We start from the raw sequence: 21,669 nt of genomic DNA, 5'->3' as shown, positions 1-21,669 counted from the left end.
TAAAATGCAGTTAAACCAATTTATGGGTTGATCACAGCCACTGGAGCTTTGTGCGACTCAAATACTGGATCATGTGCACAGTCCCTCCTGCCAGCAGTTTGTGATTTAATACTTCTGTGTAATATGTACTTCTGATGCGTTGTACTTCATGAAGTAGATCTAGCGCAGAACATTTGCAAACCATAGGACCGTCTCTGAGTAACGTTGTGATCAGACTCAATGCACTGGTAATTATTCTCGCTGTTGAAAGAAACAGTCTATTCGAAATGACCATTCAAAAGATTTTATTAAAATCCAACGATGAAAATTTTGCTACTGAAAGGAGAATTCCTCATAAGATGAGCAAGCCAGGTGAAAGATCTTCCGGTTCAGGGCACACGATAGAGGAGAGAACGTTGGAGTGTATTGGATATTTTCATCGGGAATTATAAGAACAGTCAAAATCGTCTAATGAAGAACCCTGAATTTTTGAAGCAAATCAAGCTCGACACATGTTATGACTACCTGACAGCGAACTGAAAAAATCGATTTGACAAACTGGCAACTACGAAGTTTCGAAAAGCCAGCTTTTGCTAGAGATACCAGGACTCCTGATATCAAAACTGTTTCTAACCATGTACGTTTCAGGGGCATCTTGAAAAAAGGCTTATCAGAGTTGAAATTATTTAAAAATTTGCGTTCACCGATGGGGCAGACAGGTTTAACACGTGGAGTCCCGTACCGTTATTGCTGCGCATTCATTGAGCACACAACGAGAGAGCGAAAGCGTACTTAACGGGAAGCACTTGTCGATATCAGTATCGGCCTCATCTCGCAAATGTATTTATTTGACAAGATTTATTTGAGTCACATTTCGACATCAAAAAATAAACCATAGTTTATTAATTTTATTACTTTGTAACTGTCAGTCCCAGTAACCATCGCGTGATGATTTTGTGATTTCCTGTTTGTCCTGTCTAATAAGATAGTAAATTGTTTCTTGTATTCGATGCATTTGATTTTTCATTCGAAAACGAAAACCAATTATCATTGGAGGGGTGACGCCCTAGTAACCAGCCCCGGGTGTTACCCGGTCATGCTACACCACTAATTTCCATTCACAATTTTAATTTTAAAAACGTGTTCACTCCGCCTGAAAATCAATTACTATCTTTGACGCTCTCCTAACCTTGTAAACTCAGCTTAATACGATCAACCGGAATCTGTACGAATAAAGTGCGCTACATATACAACGTTCTGTCACCGTAAAGTCAACGTAAAGCAATGAAACGTCAAATATCGTTTGATGGAAATCGTATATTTTTAAATTCTTTATTTGAGAGGCTTTCAGCCTCCTGGGTTGGTTCGCCTCTGTAGTGACGACAGTAGACATTACCGCAAGGTACAAACAACTTACATTAAATGTACATAAATGGGGGTCTTGGTAGCCACTTGGTTACGCGTTCGCTTACTAAGCGATCGATCGTGAGTTCAAACTCAGGACCCTCAATTGACCATCTTTGTGTTGTTATAGAATAACTACATCCAAGCAACCATCATCAGCGATGGAGATCGATCCACGGTCGAAATAAGATCGATTCATACATACAACTGCTCTGCTCTGCAAGAAACATCGGGCTGCTGTTCTATAAATAACCCAACAATGATCAATATCAACTGTCTCCGCTGTCCGGTCTGCTGAGCAATGGAAGAACAGAAAGAATACCCTACCCTACTGTGTAATTTACCATAATGTAATGGAACAGAAAAACCTAACGCCTAAAAATGGCTACTGTGTAATTTACAATTTATAGAAACATAAACATATGTACATGTACATGATTAAAACTCGGCTCTGTCACAGCTGAAATGCTAATGAGCCTAAAAAATGAATAAATGGGATAAAAAAAATGTGCATAAAACATTAAACATAAAATGACTGCTTAAATTTGACCTTGAAATACCAACGAGAAAAAAGACACATTGAGCATTTTTCAAATAACTAAACAAAAACACTGGGTTTTCTCCAATTGCTGCTTGCTGGACCAGATGGTAATGATGTCCTCAGACCACGGCTCCAGGCCAGTGGAGAGTAAGCCGTACCGTTGAAAATGCCGAGGTGTTCTTTTTCCCCTTCATCGTGGAGGGGAAGGAACAAGGATCTTCGTGGCTGATCCATTGTGCATTCGATAGACCCTGAAAAATAGTTCGGAATCTATTAAATAGCAGAAAAGTGATGCTCCTCTCCCTGGGTCATCACTTAAGATTTCTCGTACGCTCCCGCTGATTCCGTAAAGATTTCACAGATCGTCATATTTGGGGCAACCACACAGAAAATGTTCGACGGAGTTGTGAATTTGGCAGTGGTCGCAGAATAATCGGAAAGGTCCTTTGTTGAAGCCGTACGAGATCGAGCAAACGTGGAAATACAGCATCAACGGCAACTTTGACGTCGGCAAAATAAGTCCAAGAGAATACTTGACGGGATGGTGACGCTGACGCTGTATGTGTATTCGCTCTTTATTCGTCCGGCAAAAAAAAACAAATTATTGGTAGTATTTATCTGAAAATTAGTCATAAATAGTAAGTTACCTCTAATTCGACATACCGAGGCACCACTCAGCCCCGCACATTACAGACTTTTTTTCAGCCGACAGTTTGGTCGGATCGGCCTACTGGTGCAAAAACCGACCCAACTTAATCGGTGTAATGTGCGCACATGCATACCTCTCTGTACTGATTAAGAAGCCGACCGAACTATCGGTCGATAAGTCAGTCTGCAGTCTAAAATTCTAAAATTGTTTCAATGCTCGAAGTAAGCCCGTTTTTCTTTTCTCCAAGTAAGAAGCGACACCCTTTACAAAACCAGGTTTCCGTTCAACCCTGCTCATCTGTTTGGCAAGCAACTACGTGTCATTATCGTCGCGTTTTGCCGACCACTACAATCTTGTCGCTTTTTTCACTGTCCATTCAAAAGGTAGTGCTCGTCTCGCGGAGTGCCGAGTCAAAATCGGCTTACAGAATGTATCTAATCTAATTGAAGATAGTCGAAAAAGGCAACAATATCTGGTGAGAATTGTCGATCGCAACCGGGAGTGAGAACCTTTCAAGCCAATCCGGCGAAAAGTCTCAAAAAACGATTCGATAAAGTCGGGGAAGGGTTCTGGTGCAGAAAGGTGCACTTTGAGTGTGTGTGATATACGGAGGAAGAGGGAAAGAAAGAATGAATGAAAAAATGATTCGTCCGGCGAAGATAAACTACCGGAAAACGGCCGGTTACTCGAGTCTGATTACGTTTGCCGTGTTGCTGCTGGCATGGCTCTGTGGGTTCTCCAGCCGCCTGTTTGCGGTAATACGATTCGAGAGCATTATCCATGAGTTTGATCCTTGGTGAGTTGTTACATGGGGAAACATCATATTGTTGTTTGTTTTAGTTCTACTCCTCCGATCACTCGGTGACTGCCAATCGAAAAGAGAAAGAAGAACTATTTGGATTACGTGTACCTTTCACGTTTCACGGCAGTAGCATTTAACGTTATTTAATGAATCTAATTGCGGTTGCCGATTAACGGATGAATATATAATGCATTATTGTATTGCTTCATTGAATTAGTTTCCCAATTTTCCGTGCGTTTCAGTCTTGTTCAGAATGTTTGTTTCTGTCTCTCCGCAGGTTTAACTATCGCGCAACGGCACACATGGTCGAAAATGGATTCTACAATTTCCTGAATTGGTTCGACGAATCGGCCTGGTATCCACTAGGTCGTATCGTCGGTGGCACGGTGTACCCTGGACTGATGATTACCTCCGGTGGTATTCATTGGCTTCTGCACACGCTGAACATCCCGGTGCACATTCGGGATATTTGCGTCTTCCTGGCACCTATTTTCAGCGGACTAACAGCGATCTCAACGTATCTGCTGACCAAGGAATTGTGGTCCGCTGGTGCAGGACTATTCGCGGCGAGTTTTATCGCGATCGTCCCCGGATACATCAGTCGATCGGTGGCGGGTTCTTACGATAACGAGGGTATCGCAATCTTTGCGCTGCAGTTCACGTACTATCTGTGGGTTAAATCGGTCAAAACTGGAAGCGTCTACTGGGCAGCTTGCGCTGCACTATCCTACTTCTACATGGTTTCAGCTTGGGGTGGATACGTGTTCATCATCAATCTGATTCCGCTGCATGTGTTTGTTCTACTTATCATGGGACGGTATTCTCCGCGACTATTCACCTCATACACAACGTTCTACATCCTTGGGTTGATCCTATCGATGCAAATACCTTTCGTCGGATTCCAACCGATTCGTACCAGCGAACACATGGCCGCATCGGGGGTATTCCTACTGCTATTTGCTGTCGCTGCACTGAAACATCTGCAAACCGTACTCTCCAAGCAAGAATTCAAGAAACTTTTCATCATCGGCGGTTTGGCTGCTGCCGGAGTCGTGTTTACCGGTGTCGTCTTGCTAACCATGCTTGGAGTGATTGCACCTTGGAGTGGCCGCTTCTATTCGCTGTGGGACACAGGTTACGCGAAGATACACATACCTATCATTGCTTCCGTGTCGGAACATCAGCCAACAACGTGGTTCTCGTTCTTCTTCGATCTGCACATCCTGGTGTGTACATTCCCCGTTGGATTGTGGTACTGCATCAAGAAGATCAACGACGAGCGGGTGTTTGTCGTGCTGTACGCTATCAGTGCGGTCTACTTTGCCGGCGTGATGGTTCGACTGATGTTGACTCTAACTCCGGTTGTTTGCATTCTCGCTGGCGTGGCCTTCTCCGGATTGTTGGAAGTGTTCCTAAAAGAGGATGTGTCTCCTAATAGCAAAGATGGCAATGATTCCGAACAGGAAGAGGGCACCGGCGAGAGGAAGCAATTGTATGATAAGGTAAACATTGTTAAATTCATATTGAGCGTTGAGATGCTGAACAAATCCGCAACTAATTACAGGCAGGAAAGCTGAAGCACCGACCAAAACATGACAGCTCATCACATGGTGCTCATGGGGAACAGAATGTTGGAATGGGATCGAATCTGAAGAGTATCGTGATTGTGGCGATTCTTATGCTACTGATGATGTTTGCGGTACACTGCACCTGGGTTACGTCTAATGCGTACAGCAGTCCATCGATTGTACTCGCTTTCTACAATAGTAACGATGGGTAAGTGATTGCATAAGAGCCCTCGCAGACTGCAGACCTTTTTTTAATCGACCGATAGTTTGATCGGATTGGGCTGCTAGGGCGCACACCGAGCCAACCAAACAGTTGGGTTGATGAAGAGAGCGCAAACTAGACAGACAGTCTGCCGCCGACTTTTTTCATTCGATTTACTACTTAACTACTTACTGATGTTTGACTGTTGAAGTAAACGGTTGCACAATGAAAATATTGTTCAGAAATACTGTTATTGCTTCCGTACAACGGAGGAGAAAAATTAAGAAGACATTCTGAGGGTATCTTATGTATCCCATTCTCAGTAATAGATTATTTAGAGGAAAAGCCTACACAAAGCATTCTAAATTATTTGAATACGCGAAAAAATGTTTCGCTTTTTAACGGATACACATAATCAGCTTCCATGAACTTCAATGAACAATCAACGATTGTGAATTGCGATTCCATTATAAAAAAGACGAGTGGGTAATGTCGGGGTGACGTAGGACTATACAAAAGGGACAGCCCTTTTTTTTATCCAAAATATATATTTTTATTAAGGCTCATATGGCGTCAACCTGACGGGGCCGGGAGTTCAATATTTCGACAATGTTTGCCTTATAACTATGTTAGTAATATGTAACCGATTACTCGCGGTTGGCTCGAGGTTAGTATTACAAGTGTTTTCGTAATTGTGATGTTGCTGTCTCCAATGCTCTGTATCTGTGCCCGACACGGGATACTTCCTTTTGGGATGCATCTGACCATTAATCAGCAACGCCCCCTAGTCTGTACCCCATATCTAGCGTGGTGCGTCTTCTCGACTCGAGGAATCCAGGATAGCATGGTCACTAGCCGGCGCAAACATCAGCTCGTGTAGAGTTGTCATGAGCGGTACAACCTTTGGCTCTTGTTGAATGATCAGTGGACTGCACAACCTTTGGCCCGTGCATCTGTAAAGAGTGTGTGTATGTATTGCCGCGACTAAGTAAAAGTTTATCGATCGCATAGGAGGGATATGAAACGGGGACACAACGAAGGAAACATCATTAAACGTTGACATCGGCGTTTCTGAGGAACAGGTATAGATGAAGCAGAAGATCAGGATCACGGCTATCTAAGATATCCCGGACGGGGATATCCGATTGTCTGCCTTTTGTTCTCAGTGCTCTAGAGAGCTGAGAGCAAGCAGCATGGAACCGGATACACGACCAGACAATATGCTCGATGTCGTGGTAGCCATCGCCACAATCACAAAGATTGTTTGCTGCGAGCCCAATGCGATAGAAATGCGCGATTAGGTTGTAGATACTAGTGATTGGACATAAGCCGAGATATCACGCGAATGAAATCACGACCTACATTCAATCCCTTAAATCAAGCTTTCGTCGAAACCTTAGGGATAATCGTGTGTAACCAGCGACCGAACTCATCTTCACTCCACATGCGCTGCCAACTAACGAGTGTGTCCTGACGAGGAATGTGAAAAAAATCGTTATAAGCAATTTGCCTTTCAAAAAGTGTGCCTTCTGAAGCGCCCACCTTAGCTAGCGAATCCGCTTTCTCATTCCCCGGAATCGAGCAATGAGAGGGAACCCATGTTAAGGTAATCTAGAATAATTTTTCGACCAGTGTAAGGGACAGCCCTTGTTAAATATATTTTAAAATATATTGTTTTATTTTCTTCTGCTGCGTCAATACCTACCTATCTACCTGGAAAATTAATTAGTTTACTGTTTACTCTTTATGAACATGTTGGTGGTTCTGGAAAGAACCTTTGATGTTATGCGTTTTTTTAATTGTATCGTATCTAATAATTCTTTTGACACCAATCACATTCTGATAGTTCAGTAAGAAGATCTTCTTCTGGCATGAAAACTACATCCCGGCATGAAACAACACACTTGCGTTGATTAAGGGCGGGATGGAAAATGATTTCAATAGGGGTCAAGTCGATTAACGACTTCATACCCATACATACATTTAGCATCCTTGAATTTATCACCGATCACACCTTCTATCGATTTCGAGACAACAAAAGGGTTGGGTGGAAAAATGTTATCCTCAGTTGCTCTTAGCAATAAAATTTGTAAGTTTTCTCCAAAGGGATCAGTCCATCTGGGGGAAGTGCAGGTGGTGGGAACACCATTGTAAATGTTGGTTGGCCTTCCGGCGCCGGAGCTGCTGGAAGCTATGGTAAAAGGCTGGCTGTACCGAAGTAAAGCCAGGCGAAAAAAAAAATTGCTTATATTAAGTACGTTGGACGTCGGCGGACGACAACAGGGAAGACGAAAACGGCGGAGGACAGTAACGGCGGGGGACAATGTTGACGCAGCTACCAAATCGAACACCGAAATCACTTGGCGGAAAAAAACACTTGTGGAAGAGCAATGGAAAATTCACTGGCGGAAAAGCACTTGCTGAAAATCACTTAATGAATTTCACTTGGGTATAAAAAATGTCACTTGTGTATAAAAAATGTCACTAAAGTGTTTAAAATATCAATCACTTGTTTGGGATATGTTCTGGAAAAATCTCTAAACTATGTCCTCTGGGCGTCCTAGCTTTTGCTGAACTCCTGCACAAAAGAAGAAAAATTTTCTTTTCACATACCGAAAGCAAAACAAGCCTCTTCCAGTCAGCACCACCCAAGCGCAGCGGGGTGGCGGGGGAATGAAAAATCTTCAGGCAGCGATTGAAGCCCGGGAATAAAACAGCAGAGGGGCCAGGTGAAGTGGCCCAACACGGAACCGCCGACAGCGAGACCTCCAAGGCTCCTTTCTCATCTCCTATTCTGATGCGGGCTGAAGATCGGCGAATGGCGCCAAAATCGTGCGTCAGTAGCGGGAAAACGATGCTGAGAAAATTGGTGCGAACAGCGGGATATACAAGGGGCAGTAAAAACTGCCGGTCCAAGCGGCCAATCTAACCGGACCAACTTCCTTAAGTTGGGGGTTCCAGTTCTTTCAGTTCTTCCAGTTGGGGGCTTATAGGCGGCCTCCTCCTTTTCTGGTATCCAAACGAAATGTTGCTGAAGAGTAACGCTGTATTTAGGACCGATATTAGCTTTGAAAAAAGCTGTTCATCCGGTGGTAAGGGAAAACTTTATTTTCTATGAATCTCTTTCGGAAAGGCGCTGAAAACATGACGTCTCGGTTGAATGTCAGTAGCACCGTGAGGCCAAGCACAACCATCGCTCTCTTTAATATGATGCGAGTTGAGCTACAAATATAATGAAAAGAATGTGGAAAAGGTCGGGTATACAATCCACTCTATCTCAGTATAAAACCGACGCTTCCTTTGCTTTGCCTTCTGTGCACCAGCCACAGGAGGTGTGGAGAAGCCACATCGTTACCGACCGGGAATCGTCGTTTTGCGTGAAATTCGTCGCTATCAGAAGTCGACCGAACTGCTGATCCGCAAACTATCTTTCCAGCGTTTGGTTCGTGGTTTGTACGTTGTAGCGACCGCCTATATACATAATCTCTTCTGCGTTCCCCACTCGTCTTCACCTTGTCCTTACGTTTCGCCCGTTCCTGTGGTTGCTTGTAATGAATAGCTGTTTGCTGCGGTAGCGCAGACAAAATGTATGGGAAAGTAGGGATCTCTTTCTTCCAATTTTCATCAATTTGAGCTTTAAATGAACTGAAAAATAGTAATGTAGAGCATACAAAAAATTGCTGAGGATATGTCCTATTAATTCGTGTATTTGGAATCAAAATCCATCGTTAAACTAAAGAGGTATTAACGTTCAAAAACTGAACACTTTGTCACATCGAAATATTAAAATGGGCCCCTATATTGAAAGGTTAGACGTAGTCCTACGTCAATATTCATACGACACGAGTGTCGAACGCCACAGCTAGGAGCAAGATCAACTATCGGCCGATAAACAATCGCCGTGTGCGTAACTCATAGATAGCCAGTACTGATTATACAGTCGGCCGATAGTTGGACAACAGAAAAGAGTGAATGCAATCGGAAAGCATTTTCTTCTTCTTGAATGGCTTTAACTTTCCCAGTGGAACATTTGCCGTCTCAACGTAGCATTACTTGCGTCATTTTTGTATAAGTACTTATTTGAGATTTCTATGCCAAATAACACGCCTTTAATGTATTCTGAGTGGCGAGCTCTAGAATACGCGTGACCACAGTGCAAGTCGGAAGAAATTTCTTTGACGAAAAATCTCCCGACCAGAACGGGATTCGAACCCGAACCCCCGGCAGGATAATGTGTGACGCTAACCACTCGACCACGGGAGCACTTCAAAGCATATCAAACTTTTTTATCGGCTGATACTGAATCGGTGTAATGTGCACATAGAGCAATTCCAAATGAAATCGTCCGAAAAATGCAGATTTTAAAAACATATATTTTTGATTCGAATGAATGTTTGTATTCCGTTTGGGTTGGATGAAATTTGAGTTTTTCACAGCAATTGGGATTTTTCTTAACTCAAGTGTATCTTTTGAAAATAAGAGACATTTTTGATAATTTATATCTCAAAAGTATGAGTCATACCGAAATAGTGTCTTAGAAAGATTTATAAGGTGTTCATGTTAAGATGTGAAAAAATATACACTGAGAAAAAAATTAGTTCTCTTTTTTTATTTACGAAAAAAAACTTTAATTTGCAATATCTAAAATATGTATTTTTGATTTTTTTTTACATTTTTTCATATAAAATAGAAGTCATGTAGAAAATAAAAAAAAAATAGTCCAAGATGGTAAAACTATTTTTGACGAACTTTGTGAAACATCGATTTTTTTTATGAATTTTCGAAACTTCGAATTTTTGTTAACAATTATTTTTAGCTACAAATTATGAATCATGATGTGATTTAAAACAAAATAGCTCATTATCAATCTCCTTCTAAATGCAGCCATTCTCATAATTTAGCTGTTATTAGTCGGTTGGTTAGCATGGCATGTGTCTAGTTGGAGATGCACATGTCAAAAGTACATTTTTTCATAGCTTTATTTATAGTCTTAACTAGCTGACCCGGCAAACGTTGTTCTGGCATATAAATTATTCCTAATGAATATGTTAGGTGTTAAATAAAACATAACTAATGTATTAAGTAAGTGTGTTTGAATGTTTTAACGATCTATAAAATTAATCGAATGTGATCAATGAAGAAGAAGGAATGAAACGATTTGAACGGATGTTTATATGTCCAATGTATTTCATTAACCCATTTCGTGCCAAGAATTCGAAAAATCGAACAGTAATTTTGATAATTTTTCATGCCTTTGAAAAGCATCCAAATGATAATGTTTTTGCACCAAAAGATAGTTTAATTTATAAGCTACCACTTACCATCAACTTCATTCAATTTTGTATAACTTTATTAGGCAGTAAATTCAAGCAAGTATGTTTGGAAGGTGTTTTCAATTTCAATAAAAAAAATCCATTAAAATACAATAAATATATGAACTTTTCTACAGTATAACTTTGATAAAAAATTGATATACATTGTGATGTAAGGCAAAAACCGTATGTTTGAGCCCCCTACAGAAAAATAACAACCGGGCAAATTGAGTGTTCGAAAAATCGAACGTTATCCATAACGAACTTTTTTTTCTACTGGATCAATACCAATACATCTGACCCCCGCAGCGCATTCTAGTTTGTTTACTTTGGAAGACGGAGGTTTTTTTCATTTATTTCAGCATTTTCAATTGAGAATATTTGTAAGTATCAATTCATTTAGCCAATATTATTTAAAAGATACATTTCTGACCGTAATAACCATAGCGGTCCGTAGAATTTCATGTGTAGAGGAGTTGGGGAAAATCATCAGTACGTGGAACGACTATTTTACAGATTAATAACCTCCCAACCCTCTAGCCATTAATTTTTCGCAGCATATTTGCACTTTGCGGATTTTGGAAAATGTTCGATTTTTCGGGAAATGGATAATTGGAAACAAATACTTGTTAAGCATCGACATTTCTCCACGCCCAACAATGAACATGAAGGCAATAGTTTTCGTTTGAAAGAAAAAGTCTACCGGTAATAATTTAAAATTACATGAAATAAGAAAGGTCACATCTCACCATAGGTGGATTAATTCAGGTTTATACTTAGAGACATTCATTCCTATGTGCTTGTTGAATGAATTGGGAAACCAACGATACGCCAGGCAACTTCAATGGGGCTGATATACCTTTCTATTTGGAACCGTATTATTTCGTCATTGTCATTCCATGGGCCATGAACCATGCTTGTGATAACAGTATCGAATAGTCATTCACATTTCAGAATCCAATTGGTTTCAAATTTCACGATTTGATCGAAATCGATTTTTCAATTCTTAAATCCGTTCGACACTAATTCAATAGTTCTATGCAAATGTGGCAACCTCGTCTTTTTGCAAGAAAACGTCAAAGTGATTCATCTGTATTCGTGGAACAATTTACTCTGTATTAGATTGGCAGACCCGAAAGCAATTTTGAATGGTTGAAATTTGAATGAAAATTATCACTCGATATTGTTTAAATACGTAGAAGCCAGCCCTGATCCTAACTTAACGTTATTTCTATAAATTTCCTCTCATTTGGTGCAACTTTATCCATAATATAAAATAATCATCCGACACAATTTTCGTTCATGATTTTTCTCCACTTGCAGACAATTTGTTACTTTGTTACATAGAACACATATTTGATATGTAGATCTAAGTTTAGTTTGAAATTTTTGTGATCATTTTTGCTTCACAGAAATGGAACACAGAGCTCAATGTTGTCAATGTCGAATTGCGTGCCAATGCTGCACATTTTTACAACTCGATTGGACTAGAGTCGAACGGATTGTAAAATAAAAAATTGCAATTCGTTAGGGTAATTTTGACTCGATCGGTTTCCAGAATACGGGTGAGTAGTTGATCAGTTGACAGATCTGCAATTTCTGAGGAAATTAAGCTATCGATTTCTTCGGGGCGTATTTTGTGGATATCCAAACTAAAAATGTTTGTATAGGGTAATCCTCACTTCTTCCACTAAATCGAATACATTCAGCAATAGGTGGGACCGAATCCGATCAGAACTGAACACGTTTTTTTATTAAATCAGTTTCAACCTAGTTTCGCACTAGGTTAAACCCGAAAGCTGCTGGGTTCGCACTCGGGTTCACCAATACAACTATACTGAACTTCAAGTTCCGAGTATTGTTTTGGAAAATCTAAAAATAAAGACTAGGGAAATGGAAAACCTGCTGCTTTTGCTTTTGTATTATTGGAATCGTAATCCAATTCGGATTCTGATTTTGAAGAGTATATTCGCATAGACAGAGTTAAGCTTCGTTTGCTTTCATTGGGAAGCGAAAATAATGGTGGATATTCAGGTGGAATAAACATGCTTTCAAAATCAAAATTATGAATGAAAATGTACTTTAACACATGGTTTTTTTTATTTTATTTGATGAAATAAGAGGTTTTTTCCCAAATTGCAAAAACATTGAACGAAAACTGTGCCTGATGATGATTTTATATTATAATAGTACCTATTTGTGGAATAAACAGGAAATGCATCGACAAATGGTTAAGTGAGTGTCAGGAATAATGTGTTAGGTAATCAAACAATCTATATATATATATAAAAATGGATTTCTGTCTGTCTGTCTGTCTGATTCTTATGGACTCGGAAACTACTGAACCGATCGACATGAAAATTGGTATGTAGGAGTTTTTGGGGCCGGAGAAGGTTTTCATGATAGTTTGAGACCCCTCCACCCTCTCTGAGGGGGGCTGTCATACAAAAATGAAACACAAATTTCTGCATTACTCGAGAATTAATCAAGCAAATGAAACGAAATTTGGCATGTGGAGGTTTTAGGGTGCAATAAATGTTTCTGTGGTGGTTAGACATTCCGTAAGCAGGCAAACGTGTACTATATGTACCAGGTTCAAGTTGTCGAATGAACAAAATATTTAAAAACGCTCGAATTAAAACCACACATTAACGAAAGAACACCATCACAACCACAAAAATAATGAATGAATTTGTTCGTTTATTTATTTGCATCATGCTCGCCCGGAGTTTTTGGTGCTGTATACTTTCGCGGTCTCGTGGTCTCTCTCAAATTTCAATGAGGAGAAAGGAGCAGAAAGAGAAACAAAAAGAGGAACGATGACAACCACGAGCAACCTCTGAAGAGTGGTGGTGTGTATTTTCTATCGTTTTCATCGGTTTCGTTCAGCAGAAAACATTGAACCTCAAACGTCATTTTTACGCAAAGCGGCGCATTAGTAGTAGTAATCGTTTCATACGTAGTTGACAGTGTTTGCCCTGTCGCACTTGAAAATACACAAACACTGCTTGGATGACTGCGGGTTCAGATGAAGGGTTTGAACACAGTAGTCATTACTGTTTATTTCGTGGCGTTAAGGTTGTGTTGCGTGCGGATTGGGTAGTGTAATCAAGTAAAGCTATCAGATTACATTCTTCACGGTGGGATTGAGTTCCCCCAAAATAGAAAATAAACTAAGGATATTCGGGATAGTATGAAAATAACAAAAAAAAATAACCTTCGATAATTCCTCATCCATGTTACAAATGTGAAGTAATACACACTTTTTTTCTGAGATTGTCTACCTGTCCTATGAACAGTTTGAGCAGGCGGACGAGACGCCTCTGTTTTAGGGACTTTGGGCCCACTGCTCTGGTTCTCAATAGTTTTAGGTTCTTTTTAGGACATGCTAATATAGAGAGCCGTCAGCTTAAGAGTTTAAGTAGAGTCAAAGATAGCCAATACTGATTATACAGTCGGCCGATAGTTGGCCAACAGAATAGTTTGAATGCAATCGTAAAGCCTATCAAACTTTTTTTTATCGGCCGATACTGAATCCGTTAAGTTGCGCATATACATGTCACTCCGTACCGTACAAACCATCGATCGACAAAAGTTCCCAGTCTGCGGGGGCTCTAATAGTCGCATGACGTTAGAGGCGTATTAACCTTTTTCTTGAATTCCAGCACCCGCAACATTTTGGATGATTTCCGTGAAGCTTACTACTGGCTATGGCAAAACACTGCTCCGGACGCTCGTGTCATGTCTTGGTGGGACTACGGTTATCAGATAGCGGGAATGGCCAATCGAACTACACTTGTGGACAATAATACGTGGAACAACAGTCACATCGCTTTAGTGGGGAAGGCGATGTCCTCACCGGAGGATAAGGCTTACGAGATCATGACCTCGCTGGATGTGGACTACGTGCTGGTTATCTTCGGTGGCGTTATCGGTTACAGCGGAGATGACATCAATAAGTTCCTGTGGATGGTGAGAATCGCCGAGGGGGAACATCCGAAAGACATAAGGGAAAGCGACTATTTCACCGACCGAGGGGAGTTTAGAATTGATGCGGAGGGCGCACCGGCACTTCTCAACTGCTTGATGTACAAACTGAGCTACTACAAGTTTGGCGAACTGAAATTGGATTATAGGTATGGGTTTTGTCGGAACTAAGACTTTGAAATGGTTTTTACATTTGTTTCTTTTTCCTCCTGTCTGCAGGGGTCCCGCTGGCTACGATCGTACCCGAAATGCCGTTATCGGTAATAAAGATTTCGATCTGACGTACTTGGAGGAAGCGTACACCAGCGAGCATTGGTTGGTTCGCATTTATCGGGTGAAGAAACCGCACGAATTCAACCGACCGGCGCTTAAGCCCGAAGATCGTGTCGTCCCCGCTGGAGACTTTGTGTCCCGTAAGACCTCCAAGCGAAGGAAAGGTCTCATCAAGAACCGTCCGGTGGTGATCAAAGGGAAACGGAATAAGTAAACTCTCGGTAACTGTTACCATCGACTGCGAGAGAGAGAAAGCGATAAAGAATAAGAGGGTGTGTCTTTCTGCGTGATGCTATCTGTAACTGGAATATCAGCGATTTTGTGTTTCTTTTTTTTTTGTTTTTACTGAGACAATGAAAGAGCACAGATAATAATCAAACAAATATTACCTATTGCAGACAAATAATAAGCAAAATTCCTCCTCCGATCGTCGCGCGCTGATGATCTCCACTAGCGCTGCGTTAATAGCATTGTAGAAAATAATGTTTAGAGTTCACTTGATTGTATTTGGTTCTTTAGTTGTTAGCGCACTTGAAGGCTGATCTGTTTTAACCGAATCAATTATCGATAGTTCAATATTAACAAGCCCTTTGCTGAACGAAGAATAGAAGAAAACCCAACACGAATTCTAGTGGAATTTGCAATTTTGGCGAAACAATTTGAAGCGAATATAATTTCCAATTGTAGCGGAAATAAACGAGAGATGAGATTCCAATGTCACTGGGAAAAATTGCATTAGATTAATCGTTAAATTAGTAATGAATGGAAGATAACTATCGAAAACAGCATGGAAAGCCAAATTTCCAAGGTCTATTAGAGACCTTTTTTCTGTTTATTATTTAGAACTGGCAAACTGGGTTGACCACCATTGGTTAGTGCAAATTTGTTCTGTTTTTTTTTGTTTCGGTGATGAAATTGGCAGTTGATTTATATTTCCAGCATTTTTAACGGCAAAACCATTGCACCAGGTATGCACATTCTCTGGACACGATAGGAAAAAATTAAAATAAATTAAAATAATTAACACTCATGCATTTGTAATTCAAGCAGATAGTTACTGCATTTGGCGGTTTTTATTATACTTAAACCAAACTAGAGTGATTGTGAGCGAAAACTATGCGATGCGTTATACGAAGGAGTAAAACAATGAACAGTTTCAGTGAAAATTATTTCTTTCTCTATGATTCCGAACGCTGTTTGTAATAACTGTATCGCTTTCATTCACCCTTGTAATTTTGATATTTTAGAACACTTCTTCGTTTTGGTTTGTGCATCAGGCAGTAAAATCCCATTTTGGTTACTGTTATTGCTATAAATGTCCATAAGTTGCATCTTTTCCAGCATCCAATATCGTTATACTACAGAAAACGGAAACAAATATAAACCACGTCTGGATCGATGATCGGCACTACTCAAACATCATCGTGGTCAGAACCTATCGTGGCGAAAACATCGATCTTGACCACTATGGTCAAACTGTTCTAAACAGTCACTCGTCAATAACACATGTCATCAGCGCTTACCATGGTACCATTGACGAAGACTGCAGGATCCAATCCAATCGCGCGTCGTCTTGAAGCTGCGTTGCCGGTGGTAGATGAACTGAATGTTGCTCCTCTCGGTGAATGCTGGAGTATTCTGAAAGCAGCACAACAAAGACAACAAGGTCAATGGAAGGAATGGTTTGACTTCGAGTGCCTTCGAACACTTCTGAGCGAGAAGGATGCAGCACGCGCAGTCATGCTGCAACGACTAACTTAACAAAACGTGGAACGATACAGACTGAAGCGAAGGCAGTAAACACATCTCTTTCAGGAAAAAAGCGTCACCTGGAGACAAGGAGACCAAGATGGCCTTGATGAGGACTACACCGGTGCAGTGAACAACGACGACGCACCACCCCCGACGATGGGTGAGGTTAAGGAGGTCATTAATCAGCTAAAGAACCACAAAGCAGTTGGTAAGGATGGCCTCGTAACGTAGATCTTCAATGGAGGACCGGGAAAACTTGTAGAGTGTATGCACTGGTTGATAGTCATGATCTGATACACAGAACAGCAACTGGAGAAGTAGAAGGACTGGGTGATTTGCCCCATCCATGAAAAAGGTGACAAGCTGGATTGTGGGAACTATTGTGTCATCACTCTCAATGGTGCCCACAAAATTCTGTCTCAGATGATCTTTCGCCGTCTATCGCCAATAGTAAGTAGATTTGTGGGAAATTATCAGACCGGATTCATGCCCGGTCGCACGAAGACGGTCCAGATTTTTACACTGCGCCAGATCCTCCAAAAGTGCCAAAAGTGTATCAGATCCCTACGCATCACATCTTCGTTGATTTCAAGGCCGCATATGATACAATCGACCGACGACAGCTATGGAGAATCATGCACGAACCTGGCTTTCCCCGAAATCTGACAAGACTGATTCAGGCAACGATGAACGGTGTCGGATCTCTGATGAGCTTCGCCGATGACCTGATCATAATCGGAAGAACACATGCGACAGTAGCCAACTTGTACATCCGACTAAAACACGAAACAGAGCTGAATGGGCTTGGGATCAATGCGTCTAAGACTATATACATGCTAACAGGAGGGACTGACCGCAACCGAGTTCTTCTTGGTAGTAGTGTTGTGATCGACGGCGAAGAGCTCGAGATGTAGACTAATTTGTCTGCCTTGGCTCGTTGAAAACAACTGACAACAGCCGTGAAATTCGAAGTTGCGCCTACTAAGGGCTCCGCAAATCTTTAAGATCCAACAAACTCCAACCCCGTACGAAGTGTACCATGTACAAATTCCTAATTCGACCGGTTGTTATCTATGGGCACGAGACATGGACAATGCTTGAAGAACACTCACAAGCACTTGGTGTTTTCGAACGTCATAACACCTACTGAAAAAAAAACAATAGTAAAATATGCTTCAGTTTAAATTTGGTTGCTTATTTTCATTCACTGCAGCGCCCCTAATTGTCATATCGAGAAACTAATGACAGCATTTTGATCCGGATGGTTTGTTTATTCAGCAGTAAAAATTCTATCAAGATTGAAGGACACATTCGAATATTTTGCAAACTTACGTTGACAACCCAACGTGGTCAAAAGGAAATATCACAAAATTCCTGAAAATTCCTAAATCGACTCATCGTACGTAAGTTACCGGGAGACCCTTACGTGGAACATGTGACCAGAATCTACGAGCAACGGTCCACAACGATTCTGGGCTCTCCTTGCAGGATTTGGCGAAAAAGTTCACGACGAGCCACAGTACAGATCGACGAATTTGTATGCGACAAGGCTTGCGGTCGTATTATGCCAGCAAACACCCTAACAGGACGCTGAAACAAAACCTGGTTGCTAAAATCCGTGCAAGAAAGCTGTACGAGCAAGTGTGGACCAAGTAAAAAGGATGCGTTTTGATGGACGATGAAACATACGTAACAATGGATTTTTAATAAATAACCGGTAACGAATTTTACCTTGCCAAGCGTAAAGGGGACGTTGCGAGCAGGTTCAAATTTGTTTACGCCGATAAATTTGCCCGTATGTTGATGATTTGACAAAAGATCAATAGTTGTGGAGAGAAGACAAAGGCTCTCATCATTGGAATGAATGGAAAAAATACAAGGAATCGTGTCTTCAGAACAGGATTTTGCCATTCATTCGATCATAAAAAGGCCCGTTCAAGTTTTGGCCTGATTTGGCAAGCTGTCATTACAGTCGGGATGCCGGATTTCGTTTCATGGCAATTTGACCAATTATCAAAGACAAACCTGAGGAATGCGGCTGAACAAAAAAAAACAGTTCAAATGGTAGAACAAGGTAGCAAATATGGTTATCAGCAGTACTGTACAGAAAATGATGGGTATCACACGAAATATTCGAAAATTCATCCGAACAGCTGACGAATATTTTTTTCCCTCAAAGTTCATAAAAGAATGCTTGAAGGATCTATGATTAATGAGTTAAAAAGGTGAAAAGGTGAAAAAGTTCCATGTCAACCAACGAGAATCGAATTTCTAGAACGTATGAAATTCTTGAAGCTTACTGGTTAAATTTAGTGTTTGCATGGCAGGAAAGTGTTTGCATGGAAACTAGGAAAGTTATGAGTACTGCCAAACAGAACGTTCATTTCAATTTTACCATGAAATTCGTCACGTTTCAACACATTTTATGAAAAAGAATCAAAAATCATGCTCTCCTTCACAATGTTTCTTTGTCTTCTAAATATTCGCTGTAGAGTACAAAGCACGTAGCTCTGAGAATGTTTGATTGTTTGGTTTCATTCTTGATTGTATTCACCTTATAAAGTTCTTAAAAAATACTGGGCCTGATTCTCCAGCGCGAATGGAATGTGACAACAGTGAACTCCTCAAAGTCACATGACCCAGGTCACCGTATCGCCGAAGGCGATTGCCCTGACGTGAGAGGTTCATTTTGGAGTAAAATACTCAATGAATTACAAATGGTGCAGTGTTCATTAAAACATATGTCAAAGCTTGTGTTTTTGCAAAGGCTCTATGTATTCAATGTGTTTCATGAATATATATTTCTTTTATTTTAAAAATTTTCATTCCTTGTTACAAATATGTACAGGAAATAATTTCGTCCATCTTTATAAATGTTTTCCTCTTATTATAATTGATGATAAATAATATCACTGGGATAAGAAAACAAATAAAAATATATTTTCAAATCTGTTTTTGCATAGTCCCTTTGCATTAATATGAGTGTATCTTATTTCAATTCTTTTGATTTCGTATCCGTGTTTTGATTCCGCATTCGTTTTTTGACTTAGTGTGCTGATTGTTGCGTAATTATTGCTAAAAGTTTATCGGAAGGTTGACTATTCTTTATAACATTACAGTGAACATTAATTTTATTGTCGCCTCACATAAAAGTCATCAAGGTAAGATATATTTATTATCGCATTCAAATAAATTTAAAAGCTAAATTTTGTTCACAGACAATGAGCCGATAAAAATGATAGAGCTGTCAAGGATCGTATCATTCCACTGTCCGAAACTGCGCTGTTATCGTTTGGATTCTCACTGGATGAGCCCGGTGAGCACGCATCTCGCATCTACCTTATGGTCAAGCTGGGTCTTGAAATGGATAAGCACGGATGATACTCCATCCGCAACTACTGATGAAGATGCTCCTCCACTAGTGGATGACACCGAGGATGCCTTACACATGGAAGAAGTTGATTAAACATATACGGTTTTTAACTACTTAAGTAGCTTTTCGTAATTTTTGAAAGTCTGATTTGTGTTTTTGGAGAAAGGAAACGGTATGCTGAATTGAGTTTCTCGTATCAGTTAGGGTCAACTATTGTAAACTTTCAATTTAATGTTGTACCGCGTTATAACGACTGCAGATGATGTATATTCTTGTTATTAGTAATAGTGTACCAAATACTTGAACTGACTACGTGTTAATAATAAATATAAATTATTTCAAAATGCACAGTTTAAATGGATTGCATTCGAAATTGCCTATTTTTGTCCGAAAATTCTCACAATGTAGATGATGACTACATCTTTGAATCTGGAGTAGTGATTGCCCGTTTGGAACGGCGAATGATTAGAGATCGTTCAAGTCCATTGGAAAAGCTTAATCCTATTTTTGTCTACCATTACTGGTACTAGTCGATAACAAATGAGGATACGACTTCAAAAGTCACAAAATGGCATGTTTTTCCATTGCAATCGCCCACGAGAATTGAGTGAGTGTTCATGAGAGTTCATTCAAGCTAAAAATCTCACCACAGTCGCCTTCGGAAATTGAGTGATACAGTTTTTGCGAGCTGTCACTTCTCATTCGCGCATCAGAATCAGCCCCACTGTTTATTTGTTTTTTTTTTGCTTGCCTGTCCCGTTTTTAATCATGAACTATTTGGTCAGCCTACCTTAAAGCTAAGACAAGACCAGGCAATTGGCGATCTAACGCAAAACGTAAACGATCGGTGAGACATCTGGATTTTGTTTTTGAACTAAGAAAATGATGCTAATGTAACCTAAAACTCAAAAACAAAACACGTATATTTTACTTCCGGGCTTTCCAAGGTAGTTCTCACATGCAGGAATCGTGCATTTTTCTACTTGTGTTTGATTGTGCTCTCGAATTTCCTTCTTTAATTCAACCATTGTCAACATTTTTATAGTTTTCACACTACTGAAAGAGGTAAATAAATAACATGCTATATATAAAATTGCGCAGAATTAAATTTCTTACAAACTCATCGCAATCAAATAATCTTTTATGATTATAACATTGTAATTTATGGAAAGACCTACAAACCTTCCATAATCTCACATGGCAAAATTTAAAACCATCATCACTTTCACCGCAGCGCCGCCTAGGTGTAGATTTACAAATCTACACCTAGGTTAGATCGCCAATAGGGGATCGATTTCGGACCAGTTTTCGGATCAGCTGCTGATTAGTCAATTTTAAAGGGTTGCCAATAATATTTGAAAAATACACTCCGACATAATGTACTTATGGTGTATATTCTCACACTAATTTCATGATAGAGCATAACAGAAAAATACAATTTGTTGTTAAATACGCAACAATTTTGCTTTACTTCATTCAAATGTAATTATTCATAGAATATATGATACGAAAACATATGTTAATGACGTTAAAAATTTGTCTTAGATACTTTATATCATTTGGAAACTTGACATCTCGAGTGGTTCGACATCCCTGTTGCTCGCACTTGTTCGAGTAAGTAGCCAGTTGTCGTATCTTGTCTTAGGCTAGAAGTGATAATTTATTATTAAAGAAGAGAAAAAAATAAAAACGTTGGTGGCAATATAGTTGCCACTGCCCGTAAACAGCTTAATTTTGTACTAAATTGCCAAAACCGGTTGTCAAGATCAAAGTACAATTTCCAATTTCTAAACTAGAGATTAAATTATGTGTGACAGTTTCTCTTCG

At 40.1% G+C, this 21,669-nt stretch overlaps 1 protein-coding gene across 1 annotated transcript; it reads left to right on the top strand.

The window, feature by feature from the left end:
* Window positions 1-2,896: 2,896 nt before the first annotated feature.
* On the top strand, window positions 2,897-15,728 carry LOC129762223 (dolichyl-diphosphooligosaccharide--protein glycosyltransferase subunit STT3B). Its single transcript, XM_055760285.1, has 5 exons — window positions 2,897-3,369; window positions 3,653-4,877; window positions 4,940-5,151; window positions 14,123-14,593; window positions 14,664-15,728. Exons 1-5 carry the CDS (start codon window positions 3,203-3,205, stop codon window positions 14,929-14,931), a joined length of 2,343 nt encoding a protein of 780 aa, XP_055616260.1. The 5' UTR covers window positions 2,897-3,202; the 3' UTR covers window positions 14,932-15,728.
* The last annotated feature ends 5,941 nt before the right edge of the window (window positions 15,729-21,669 follow it).

This window comes from Toxorhynchites rutilus, chromosome 1 (assembly GCF_029784135.1).
Source record: "Toxorhynchites rutilus septentrionalis strain SRP chromosome 1, ASM2978413v1, whole genome shotgun sequence".
Classification (NCBI taxonomy): domain Eukaryota; kingdom Metazoa; phylum Arthropoda; class Insecta; order Diptera; family Culicidae; genus Toxorhynchites; species Toxorhynchites rutilus.
The sequence above is the reverse complement of the archived record's forward strand: the minus strand, read 5'-3'. Positions and strand labels throughout refer to the sequence as shown.